Raw genomic sequence first — 13,123 nt, 5'->3', positions numbered from 1 at the left:
TAGGGCCCCGGTCCCATATGCCGGAGGTGGCGGGTTCAAACCTAGCCCCGGCCAAAAAAAAAAAACCAAAAAAAAAAAAAAAAAGATATTAAAAAAAAGGTTCTCAGAATGGGCCACCTAAATGATCACACCCGGGACTTTGGGAGGAAGGAGGCGTGTCCTTAGGGCGGGGCAGTGGCCAGGTGGGCGGGGCCTTACCTTGTGAGTGAGCGCATGCTGCTTGAGGTGGTGCACCTGGCTGAACTCCATGCCACACTCGGTGCACACGAAGGGCCGCACGTTCTGGTGCTTGAGCATGTGATTCTGCAGCTGGCTGCGGTAGTGGAAGGACTTGTCACACTCGAGGCACTGGTACAGGGTGGGGCCCTGGTGCGAGGCCAGGTGGCGCTTGAGCTGGGTCAGGGTAGAGAAGTCCAGGCCGCACTCGACACACACGTGGCAGCGGCCACTCTCGTGCTTCACTTCGTGGGCCTTGAGCTCACTGGGATAGGCGAAGCCACGGCCACAGAAGTGGCAGCTGTAGGGCTTGACCTCCGAGTGCAGCAGCATGTGGCGCTTGAGGTGGCTGGTCTGCGTGAAGGCCTTGTGGCACACCTGGCACTTGTGGGGCCGCGTGCCCTGGTGGGTCAGCAGGTGCGTCTGCAGGTGGCTGGGCTGCTTGAAGAGCTTGCTGCAGTGTGGGCAGGAATGCGGCTTAATGCCATTGTGGCCTAGGATGTGTGTCACCAGGTTGTACTTAGACGTGTAGGACTTCTCGCACATGCGGCACTGCCAGCGCTTCTGGCGGTCGCCCGCCTCCACCAAGTAGGAGTCGTCGATCTGCACGTTGATGTCCAGCCGGTCCAGCTGGGCCTTCTTGTGGCGCTCCACTGTCGAGCCTGCTGTGTCGGCCTCAAATTCACTGGCCCCCTGCCACACGAAGCCCTGTTCTGGCTTTACACCCTCCGGGGACTCCATGCGGGGGGCCTCAGGATCACTCAGAGGGGCTAAGTGGGACGGCTCAAAGCCACACTCGGCGGGCAAGGCCTCCGACCCAGGCAGCGCCATGCTGGGCTCAGGAAGGGCGTCCCTGGCCGGGTCTGGGAAGTGAGGGTCATAAGGGGTCACATCTAGCTCTGGCCTCGGTGTTCGGGGTAGATGCCGGAGTGTCCGGGGCTTGCGGCTAATGGCGCTGAGGTCGATCATCTTGACAGCGCTGCTTTGCAGGGCCTCGCAGGCACCACCAGGTCCCTCGGCAGGGACTTCTGTGGGGCCCAAGGCCTTGTAGTCACCAGGCACGGAGACCTCGTAGATCTCCTCCTCTTCTTCCTCCACCTTCTCAAACTTGACCTTGGGCACCAGCCGTACCGGGGGCCGCGTCTTCCGCCGGGTATGCTTCTCCAAGGCCGCCTCCACCTCCAGCACCTCCTCTTCTGCTGGTGTCCCCGAGGCCCGCCCACTGCAGGCCAGCTGATAGACATCTGGGCCGGGTGGCCCTGACTCGCCCGAGGTGGGCCCCGCCAACTCCGGCCCCAGGTCAGGGTAGAAGGCCTCTGCGCTTATGGTGGCTCCAAAGAGCTCATTTTCTGAGACTAGGCCCAGCACTGCAGCCTGAGCCAAAGACAGCACCACCACGGCGTCCGTCTGTGTCCCTGAGTCCATGAAGCCCTCCATCCCGTGGAGGCCGGTTAGGAGGACATCGCTACAAGGGGAGAAGAGACGTGAGTACTACTGACTGGGTGCTGTGTGTGCAGACAACAGACACACTGACCCTAGGTAGGGCTCGGCAACTTTGGTGTGTGCCTGGCCCTGACATTTTTCTATTTCTGCTCTGGGGATAGGGCACACCTGTAATTACAGGGAGCAGTGGCACCCTTTGTGTATCTAACCACTTTTTCCATCTCTTTGGGATCCTGGGTAAGCCTTATCCCTGTGTTGGCCTTAGTTTCCCAATCTGTAAAAAGGGGAAGTTGGATTTCCTCAGTGGCTCTCAAACTGTGTTCTAAGGGTCCTTTCAAGTTTCCTCAAAAATCTGATTCAAGGGTGGCGCCTGTGGCTCAGTCGGTAGGGCGCCGGCCCCATATACCGAGGGTGACGGGTTCAAACCCGGCCCCGGCTGAACTGCAAAACCAAAAAATAGCTGGGCGTTGTGGCGGGCGCCTGTGGTCCCAGCTACTCGGGAGGCTGAGGCAAGAGAATTGCTTCAGCCCAGGAGTTGGAGGTTGCTGTGAGCTGTGTGATGCCATGGCGCTCTACCGAGGGCGATAAAGTGAGACTCTGTCTCTACAAAAAAAAAAAGAAAAAATCTGATTCAAAAGGTAAGAAGTGAAGATGCCACTGTTTTTTTTAAAAGACTTTAAAAAGCTCACTTACTGAAATATAAATTACTGCATTCGAACGTTCAATAGCCTCCTGGCTTTGTTACCAAAACAATTACTTTTGTGTAGACCTTAGTACTGTATCACGAGGGGTTAGCTGACACTATCAGTAACAACGTGGCCTTGGGAGTGAGGATAGGTACATATATACAACAAAACCAGGCAACACTCAAAACACCTGGGGCAGGGACCGACCTTCAGGCCTGATGTATCTATTGCAACAGGTTATTGTTTTTCTTGATTAGCTAAATTTAAAGTAGCATTTATTTATTTATTTTTCTGAGACAGAGTCTCACTATGTTGCCCTTGGTAGAGTGCTGTGATGTCACAGCTCATAGCAACTTCAAACTCTTGGGCTTAAGTGATTCTCCTGCCTCAGCCTCCCAAGTAGCTGGGACTACAGGCGCCCGCCACAATGCCCGGCTATTTTAATTTTTTGCAGTTTTTTGGCTGGGGCCGGCGCCTACTCCTTTGAGCCACAGGCACTGCCCCCACCTATTTTTTTGTTGCAGTTCGGCCGGTGCTGGCACCCTACTCACTGGGCCATAGGTGCCACCCGCCTGGCTATTTTTTATTGCAGTTGTCATTGTTGTTTAGCTGGCCCAGGCTGGGTTCAAACCTGCCAGCCTTGGTGTATGTGGCTGGCGCCCTGCCCACTGAGCTATGGGTGGGTAAATACCTACTTTTACACCGATAAAAATATAGTTTTTTTTATGTGACTTATACATTGGAGATCCAAATCAGACCTGTTTGAAAAGAGGGGCTCCTTGGCAGCTGACCCGTTTGCACCCAGGGTCTGAACTCGGCACTCAGCTGGCTCCCACTTCATGGTAATGGCCTCTAATTTGACAAGGTCCCTGACCCAGTGGCAATGTGCCCACCTGCCCAGGTGCAAACACAGCACAGTGCCTTGGGGGCCCCAGCATGTGAGTAGCACCTGCTCCCTGAGCATCTGTGGTCTCTGCACTCACAGGGTCTCCCTGGTCCTTGTTGGCGCCTGCCCCTCCACCACCCCCCAGGCATCCTTCAAGCTCCACCTGTCCTGGGGTCTCCCCATCTGACTTTGCACCCTCTCCGGGCATTCCCAGGACTATGGCACACCAAGTAATGTACCAGGGGCTATGTGGTGGCCTCCTCCCAGGACTCAGAAGGTTGTGTCATGCTCCTTGTCCTCAGCTCAGCATTTGGCACGTCAGAGATGGGGATGGCTTTACTGTGGTGATTCCTGCTTGCCTGGTCTGCTCCCCCTGCCCCCACCTCAGCACTCAGTGGAGCTTCCCCTTCCTGTGGTTACTAAAAATAGCCCAGACAGGAGTTCAGCCTCTGTGAAATGGACACTGAAGATTAAACCGTTATGCTTAGATGGGGCCCTTGTGGAAGGGACCAGACTGGGGGACCTCTGATGGGGTGGGGGTTTGGGGTCAGTCTGGAAAGGCTAAACCTGCTTCATAATCACTGCCACCCCACATCCAGCCACTGGGAAGTAGACTCAGCTAGCTTGCAGCTCAGGCACTTGCACAACTCAGTTTTCCCACATAAAGTATGGGGATGAGAAGCAGCACCTGTGGCTCAGTGGGTAGGGTGGTGGCCCCATATACCGAGGGTGGTGGATTCGAGCCCAACCCCTGACAAACTGCAACAAAAAAATAGCCAGGCGTTGTGGCAGGCGCCTATAGTCCCAGCTACTAGGGAGGCTGAGGCAAAAGAATCACTTGAGCCCAAGAGTTTGAGGTTGCTGTGAGCTGTGCACCCCAGCATTCTACTGAGGGTAGAGGACATAGTGAGACTCTTGTCTCAAAAAAACAAAACAAAACACTTGCCCAAGGAAGGATTGAGAACCCAGCATCAGTGCAGGTGAAGGGGCTCAGATTATGATAAAGCCCAATGTGAAGAATCACGCTGATGTGTCTGTCCAAAAGCCATAGAGCTGGCACAGCACCCATAGCACAATGGTTATGACGCCAGCCATATACATGGAGGGTGGTGAGTTCGAATCCAGCCAGGGCCAGCTAAACAACCATGACAACTGCAACAAAAAATAGCCAGACGTTGTGGCAGGTACCTGTAGTCCTAGCTACTCAGGAGGCTGAGGCAAGAGAATTGCTTAAGCCCAAGAGTTTGAGGTAGATATGAGCTGTGACGTCACGGCACTCTACTAAAGGTGACATAGTGATACTCAGTCTCAAAAAAAAAAAAAAAAAAGCCACAGAGCTGAGAGATTTTTCTATTCTCAGGCCTCAAATTCAGCATAGCTTAAGTGAATCTGAGGTTCACCTCTGGGACTATTCAGAATTCATTCATGCATCTGTGCAACAAGTGCCTGCTAGGTGCCTGCTATGGCCTGTGCTCAGAGACAGCAGGCAAATGAGGCAGGGTTCCCCTCCCACAGGGAGACCTGCCCGGTTCACAAGAGCCACCCTGCCCATCAGCCCAGAGTGTGCTGCCTCCTGTGTCACAGCCATCCATCTCTGATGTGGCACCAGCAGCCCTCCTGTCTACTGTGAATTTGAGCAAACACTATTTTTTTTTTTTTAGACAGAGCCTCAAGCTGTTGCCCTGGGTAGAGTGCCGTGGCATCACAGCTCACAGCAACCTCCAACTCCTGGGCTCAAGTGATTCTCCTGCCTCTGCCTCCCAAGTAGCTGGGACTATAGGTGCCCGCCACAACACTGGCTATTTTTTTGGTTGCAGCCATCATTGTTGTTTGGCGGGCCCGGGCTGGATTTAAACCCACCAGCTCAGGTGTATGTGGCTGGTGCCTTAGCCCAAACAACACTTTCAATGTATTCTCAGACTTTCCCTAAGGCAGGCCCAGAGAAGAGGAGCAGCTGACCCTCAGGGTGCAGATGTGCATCACATGTGGCACAGACCCAAGTTCACATCCAGACTCTGCGCTTATCAGCACATGACACCAAACAATCCTGATCTCCACAGGGCAGAAAGGCTTCTTGACTTAGGGGTGCTAAGGAGGTAGGATGAGGTGTAAATGTTGGTGCCCTTCGCTCTCCCGCCCTTTGTAGCCCTAGGACTGGCCACCACTCTTCTCCTGGCAACTTAAGGCAGTGGGCATCCAGCAGTCAGCATCACTCTGAGGTAGAGGATAGCCAGAAATGTTAGCTGGCAACTGCCTGGAGGGCTGGTAGGGTGCCCTTTGAGGAAGGTAACCATGTAATTAACCATCCAAACTAGAGCCCTCTAGAAGGGCCATTCCTATGATCATGCCAACAGCAGGTGAAACCACACCTGTCCTGGCTGCCAGGTGTGCCCTTCCCACATCAACAGATGGCTTTGACTTGAAAAGATGTATCTGGCTATAGAAGCGTCCTTGCTCTGAAGGGTCTGTGGCCAAGTGAGGCTGGGGGCATGGAGAGGTGGCCACGGCTCCCCAGAAACCTGTACAAAAGGGCTCCAGTGCCTCATTCCTAAGTGCTCCCTGGGTCCCATGTGAGCAGTTTAATCCTAAAAGCAACCTCATGGGGAATGGGGTAATGTGGTCTCCACTTCATTGCCCAGGAAACTGGCGCCTAAGGAACATGCTCCAGAGTGCCTGTCACTGGGGCAGAGCTGGTCTGTGCCCAGGTCCACGAGGCCCCATACCCACTCCCCACCCCAGGAACTGAATCTCTCTCTCTGCTCCTATGGCTGTGCAGCCTGGGGGTCAATCTGAGCCTGGCCTCCTCAGGGACTGCCCTGGCACACTGGAGCCAGCAGAGGCGCATAGGCAAGGCCAGCAAATTGTAACATGGGTCTCAGACCCCTCCTGGTCAGCTGGTCCAGGGCCCAAGTCAGCAGGGGCCACAGAGGACAGAGGATAGACCAATGTCCTTCTACTGGTCTCCAGTGAGTCACCAAGCACCAGTCAAGCCAGCCCTGATTGCTTCTACACTGGGCTGGACACTTGCCTGAGAAGAACACACACCACCAGAGAGTGCCCATGTCCTGGGGCTGACAGGACAGACTGGGCCTGGTGTCCATGCTGCTGTGTCCCTGGGGCTGCCAGGCGGGCTCTGTGTGCCCATGTGTGTGCAGAAGCGGCTCTGCTGAGACAGGCTAAGAGAAAGAGGAGGGGTCTGACCACCCTGCATTCTGAGGAGTGAGGGCTGGGGATCGGGTGGCTCAGCATCACCGTACCCCCTCCTCCTGGACTCACTTCCTGGTTTACTTCTCACCCTCTGTTCCATCTGACAGCCTATGACCTTTCTGTTTTAATGCCCTGGCACAGAGCTGCCCTGGGTGCCAGGGGTGCCTCCCCACCCACCCCAAAGCCCCTCTGTCACCTGCCTGGGGCCCTGCTGGCACCTCCTTTCTTAGGGCAGGGACTCTCTCCACCACTTATGCTGAGAACTCAGAACAAAAGCTCTTCATGATCTCCCAGAAAAAGGGGAGCTCAGACTGCCCTGGGGTAGTCAGGCAGGGTTGTCCGCCAGCTAGGATGCAGCTGGCCTCCTACCAGGGCACTGTTTGTTCCCAGGGTGGGAAGTGTTAAAGACAGAGAAACAGAGAAATAGATTAGTTGCCTGACTGCAGTTGTGCTGAGAGTAGGAGGAAAGGAGGCCATATTACAGTGAGACAGGGAGAGGGGAGAAGAGAGAGGGAAGTAGCGGCAGAGGAGGAGCCTAAACGAGGGGGAGGCAGAGAAAGGGCTGTGGAGGGCAAGAAAGAAAGGCAGGGAGGGCCAAGGACTGTCCTATTTCCCAGGGCTCACCCTGCCCTCCAAGGTCTGTGGGCTAGACCAGCCCTAGGGGAGGGAATCAGGTCTCAACCTAAGGCCCAGCAGGGAACCATCCCTCCCCACAGGGCCCTGGGTCCTAGTCTCTCCCCATTAGTTAATCTATGGCTCTGCCTTCCTCTCCATTGCGCCATGGTTCCTGTAAGCACTTGGCAGGTCACCTGACTCTGTTTCCTTATTTGCAAAATGGGCACAAGGGCCCATCTGGAGCCTGGACAGGGAGACCTCTTGGCCTACCTGCCTGTCACCAAGATACAATGGCACCTTCTCTTTTCCCACACCACTCCAAGTACCCCTTTCTCAAGCATCCAGGTGGCCTTACACCCCTGCTATGGGACAGAGGCAGGACAGAAGATGAGGCAGTGCACAAGGGCTGGCTGGACAGTGGCCATTTTGAAGGAAGAACCAACAGGATCTGGTGACCCCACTGGATATTCTGATGAACTCCCATGTCAGGGAGATCAGCTCAAGAGCCAGCTGGAGACAGGGGGGTGCTCTGGGGCTTCTGCTGGCCCAGGCATGGGATGTCACCAAGCACCTGTGATCAGTATAATTTGATGAATGTTTTCTGGGGGCCCAGCGGGTCCTGCTCCCAAGCATAGTCTCATGGGGTTTTGCCCCTTGGTCCTTCCTCTTGGCCTTGAGTCACTAGGTCACTCAGAAGCCTCCATGGTCCTACTGCACCAGTGACTCAGTGCATTCATGGAGTACCCCTGGGTGCTGGGTACTGTTTCTGCTCTCACTGTCGGGGAGCTGAGCCCCATGAGCTCGGCTGACAGCGCTAGGATCTTGGGGAGTAGAAGCGGGGTAGAATGGGCATTTTAGCCATCCAGGATGGGGCTCTGGCCCCTTTCCCCCCCGCAGCTGGAGAGGCTGAACCAGCAGTGGGCGGGGCTGGCAGCCAGGCCGGAAGGGAAAAAGGAAGTTCAGGTGTATATATGGCTGTAAAAAACACTCATGGTACTTCACCTCATAGTGAAAGCAACCTTTTTGTGTTCCTTGCTGTCCTCCTCACAGTAAGCTTAAAGGTAAACTCTGCTCACAGCTCCAGAAAGGAAGAGGAAGTGAAAGCTGGGAGGGTTGTGCAATTTGGGCTCGCTGCCACTGTCTCACTGCTGCCCAGCCCACTGGCCTCATCAGAACCCCACTGGCAGCAGGCGTGGGGGTGGGCAGCCAAGGGGAAAGTGTGCAAGTCACTGCCTCACTGGAATTCTTTCTGCCTTGGCTTCCCCTTTTCTCTGAGGACAGGGTCACTGAGCCCTGACTTCAGGAGCTGAGTGACTGAGTCACTGACCCAGCGACTGAGAATCAGGAGGACCAGGGAGAGGAAGGGACTGGTCATACAGGGAGATGACAGGGAAGGACTAAGACTAGGGTGCAGGTCTCTAGCCCTGGAGCCTATCTGCAGCTGTGTGGCCGAAGGATGAAGTCCCATGCATTAGTTTGCTGTTAGTTTGGCTGTTCCCAGTCTGGGGCACGGCCATCCTGCCTTGCACATACCCACATCCTGGCCTCAGTGCCTTTGTATAGGCTGACTTGCTGCCAGCACTGCCCTTTCTTCACCCTCTAGAATTTAGTGCAGGCATTGCCTTGAGAGAAGTGTTCTGAGGCAGGACAAAGACCCTCTTCCTTTTGCCCAAACTTCATCCAGCAAGGCCTGTGATGGTGAATTTCATATATCATCGGCGCAGTTAAGCTATAGGGCCCAGCTTTTTGGTCAAAACACTAGTGTGGATGTTGCTGGGAAGGTATCCTGTAGAGGTCGTTAATGTTTACAATCAGTTGATGTACAAAAGCAAATAATCCTCTGTAGTGTGGGTGGGCCTCACCCAAACAGAAAAAGCCCTGAGAGCAAACACGGAGGCTTTCTGGGGAGTGGAAGAATTCTGCCTCCAGTCTGTAACACACAAATCCCACCAGAGCTTCTAACCTGCCCTGCAGATTTTTTGACTCGTCAGCCTCCACAATTGCACCAGTCAATTCCTTAAAATAAATTCTTTGTACACACACATGGTGTATCCTACTGCTCTGCTTCTCTGGAGAGCCCTGCCTGATACAATCATGCTGACTCACAGTTGTGTGTGTTCCTGGTCCATCTCCCCCACGGCTGGTCACCCCAAGGACACAGGACTGAAGGAGATGGAGGAGCCTAGCACAGAGTGTCCTGAGAGGGGCACCAGGGCTGGGAGAAGGAAGCCATAGCCACCAAGGGACTGAGGATGGAAGACTGGCAGCATCCTGGATTTCTGCTCCTTGACACGCCTCCTCCCCAGGGCAGCCTCCAGGCTGCACAGACAGGGCCCAGTTCTGGTAGAGTGTGGATAGGGGGCGGCCCTTGACCCCACAATACCCTTACAGGTGAGAAACAGCAAGGCCTGTTCTGAAAGCCTTTGTTCTTCTGATTCCCCAGGCACACCTAGGACACCAATCCTCTTTCTATGGGCTGAGTGCTGAGAAAGGCCTGGCTCCCACAGAGTGGGTGGCCACTGTGTGAGGCTCCCTCCTCCAGGAGGTCATAGTGACCCTTAAACCCAAGAAAATGAGGGCTGGCTTGGCACCTGTAGCTCAAGCGGCTAAGGCGCCAGCCACATACACCAGAGATGGTGGGTTCAAATCCAGCCTGGGCCCACCAAACAATGACAACTACAACCAAAAAATACCCTGTTTCCCTGAAAATAAGACATCCTCCAAAAATAAGACCTACTTACAGGAAAGATAAGACGTCCCCTGAAAATAAGACCTAGCGCATCTTTGGGAGCACACCTTAAAATAAGACACTGTCTTATTTTCGGGGAAACAGAGTAGACGGGCGTTGTGGCGGGCGCCTGTAATCCCAGCTCCTTGGGAGGCTGAGGCAAGAGAATTGCTTAAGCCCAAGAGTTGGAGGTTGCTGTGAGCTGTGATGCCATAGCACTCTACCCAGGGCGACAGCTTGAGACTCTGTCTCAAAAAAAAAAAAAAAAAAAATGAGGGCTGAACCCCCATGGTGCAGGTGTGATCTTGGGCCCACTGCATTCGAGTGACTGCTCAGGCTCCAGCTCTTGGTAGGGCAGAGACTTGCAACCACAGAGTTCAGGGATGTTATCGTTTGATTAGTGTCCTGATGCCTGGGCCTCACTCCAGACAAGGTTCAGGGCCTGGATGTGGTTTCTTCTAAAAGCTCCTCAAGTGATTCTGAATCTCCAAATTAATTAGTAGGAGTTGATGAGCACTCTGAAAGTGACCTGGCCTTGCCTGGTGAATTAAATGGGAATCCCCTCCCCTAGGGGCAGCTGTCCTGCTTCCAACCCTGGGCTGCACACGAGCACTCACAGCCTTGCCATGCCCCTACCCCAGCCCCACCATCTGCAGCTCCGCCATTCACAGTACCACACCCCCCAGCCCTACCATCAGCAGCCCCGCCATCCAGGCCACATCCAGGGGACTCATGCAGATAAGCCCAGACGTACAGCCATCCCTGCAGTTTCCTCTTTTGGAAATGTGGGTGTGTGTCAAGCCTCACACCATCGAGCACAGCAACAGGGCACAGAGAACAGGCGGAGGTGTACCATGCAGCAGACGAGGCCAAACAAGGGCAGAGTGGGGGGTGTTCGAGGACAGCTTGAGGGAGCGCCTTCTTCTAGCTTGGGGGACTCTTGCTTAGCAATCACCCCACTTTGTCCTGAGGTTAAGTCAGGCAGGTCTCTGCATCTCATAGAAATGAAACAACCTAAACTGACAGGGTGTCTGCAGCACTAAATTACTGGGCAATCTGGGAGTCCCCAACATAGCTGCATGAAACACGTGATGGCCTCCCCTGGTGCTCAGCATAGGAGGAACCTGGCACCCGTGGTCTGAAGTCACCAGGTTCCTGCCCAGTGGCTCACATGCCCACATGCTGGTCTCTTTACTGCAAAGAAGCAATGCTTGGCTGTCCCACACCAGTATGGTGGTCCTAATAAAGGCTCTTTGCCTTGGCCACTTTGGCTGTGTACACTCAGTGATCCTCACTAGCAGGGCTGGAAGGAACTTTGGGGACCCTCCTGTCCAAAGCTGTCATTTTGCAGATGTGGAAAGGCCCCCACCCTATAACGGGGATTAGTGAAGCCCAAGGCCCCCACCCTATAACAGGGATTAATCAGGAAGCTCTTGATTCCTAGTGTTTTCTTTTCACCCATATCCAGCATGGGGGCTACCATCACATTTGGGTTCCCCCATCGGGGTGTCTGCCTTCCATGTGTGGGGGCCATAAAGCTCAGGATTTGTCATGTGACCCCTGCAGGCAGCACTCTTGAGAGCCCTGCCTGGAGCTGTCCCTCACCTCAGTGTGGGCACAGCCAGTCAAGGAGGGAGAACTGGAACTGGCCTTGCGCTTCCACCAGCAGCCTAAACAACTGGAACTGGCCTTGCACTCCCACCAGTTAGCCTAAAGGGCCCACCACACTCTGCTCCTGGAATCCAGCCCAGACACTCCCCCACAGGCCTCTGCTGCCATGCTGTGCCCCCAGGCTCCAGCTGCATGGCTGTGTCCACTGTCTTCACTTGCATCCTCCCCCCTCCCTTTTCCCCAGCCCTCACCTGGCATCACTTCCTCAGGCGCCTCCCCTGAGCCCTCAACTGGTCAGGTTCTAAGCAATTTCATGTTTAACACATTTCCTTTCTGGGCCTTACCATAGTCCTTACTGACCTGTTGGTGATTTATTTATTCGTACAGTTACTTGGTCATCATCTGGCGCCCAGGTGGACTACAGGCCCTCCCAGGGCAGAGGCCTTATCTGCTGCCTGCTGTACCCACACAGCACCGTGCCCCCTGAGGACAGCTGCGTCCAAGCTAAGTGAGAACAGAGGCCACGTGCTCGCCTCACCCGCCCTGGACTTCCTTCCCCTGAGTTCAGGATCGGTTCCTGCTTCCAGGGAAGGGACAGCAGGCTTCATGCTTCTGGAAGGCTCTGTGTCTTTCCTCCAATTCCAGAAGCAAATATCCACATCTGTCTCCCAAACAAGTATACTATGCTGGGCGTAAAGCTCACCAGCTAGATGGACACAGGTAAAAACTAAACCTGGGCTGATAATTTCTTTTTTTTTTTTGTAGAGACAGAGTCTCACTGTATCGCCCTCGGGTAGAGTGCCGTGGCGTCACACGGCTCACAGCAACCTCTAACTCTTGGGCTTACGTGATTCTCTTGCCTCAGCCTCTGGAGCAGCTGGGACTACAGGCGCCCGCCACAATGCCCAGCTATTTTTTTGTTGCAGTTTGGCTGGGGCTGGGTTTGAACCCGCCACCCTGGGCATATGGGGCCGGCGCCCTACTCACTGAGCCACAGGCGCCTCCCTGGGCTGATAATTTCAAGGGACAAAGACGAGAAGAATTTTTACACCAGTAAGAATGACTGGGTGGAGCTTTTCAGGCCCTATGACAGGCAGACGCTGTTTCTAGACCTCAGGGCAGTCCCTGGGGTGGGGAGCATCATCTCCATTTCACAGACAAGCAAATAGAGGCAGTTTCCTGCAGGCAGGGTGGAGCAGGCCAGCCCTCCTGCCCTGTTAGCTCCTGGCAGGGATAGGCTTTCTGGGTACTGTCTTCCTCCCTGTCAACCCCAGTTCTCCCACACCAGGGCCTGATTTGGGTCTTGTCTTCCTCCCCTGCCAACCCCACTTCTCCATGCTGGGGCCTGGTTCAGATCTGAGAAGCCTCCTGGTCTCCCTTCCTCCGGCACCAAGCCCTCAGCCTTCTCCATTCCATCTTCCTCTCCCTCCATTCCTCCCCCTCCTCCTGTTCCCGTGGCAACGCCATCCTCCGCCCAGCCACCACTCACTCCTGCATTCCCATCTCATCTTTCTTTCCTCTTTCATCTCTCCCCTCATCACAGTATACGGTCCAAACCCCCTGTCCTTTGCCTCTGCTCTCTCGCTGCTCCCTCTTACTCTCCTTTTATCTCTTTCAATGCTCTCTTGTCACCTCAGAGCGACATTTATTTATCTCTTGCTTAAAAATAAAAAGGAAAGGAAAGAAGGAAGAAGGGAAAAAGAAACCCTGTTCACCAGCCCTGGCTTCTCC

At 54.5% G+C, this 13,123-nt stretch overlaps 1 protein-coding gene across 9 annotated transcripts in view; it reads right to left on the bottom strand.

The window, feature by feature from the left end:
- The window catches only part of ZNF710 (zinc finger protein 710), a 79,895-nt gene that overhangs the window by 12,051 nt on the left and 54,721 nt on the right, over nt 1–13,123 (bottom strand). For 5 of the 9 annotated variants that reach the window (XR_008378261.1, XM_053581889.1, XM_053581888.1 and 2 more), the window contains exons 1-2: nt 3,104–3,450; nt 199–1,681 (exon numbers count right to left, since the gene is read on the bottom strand). Coding sequence is in view for 8 of the 9 variants with exons in the window: in XM_053581889.1 (XP_053437864.1) it covers nt 199–1,681; nt 3,104–3,309 (1,689 nt within the window). In the remaining variant the exon portion in view is untranslated. Of the gene's footprint in view, nt 1–198; nt 1,682–3,103; nt 3,451–3,470; nt 3,700–13,123 lie in introns of those variants that run through there. The other 4 variants (XM_053581895.1, XM_053581893.1, XM_053581890.1 and 1 more) reach the window with 2 other exon arrangements.

Source organism: Nycticebus coucang, chromosome 2 (assembly GCF_027406575.1).
Source record: "Nycticebus coucang isolate mNycCou1 chromosome 2, mNycCou1.pri, whole genome shotgun sequence".
Classification (NCBI taxonomy): domain Eukaryota; kingdom Metazoa; phylum Chordata; class Mammalia; order Primates; family Lorisidae; genus Nycticebus; species Nycticebus coucang.
The sequence above is the reverse complement of the archived record's forward strand: the minus strand, read 5'-3'. Positions and strand labels throughout refer to the sequence as shown.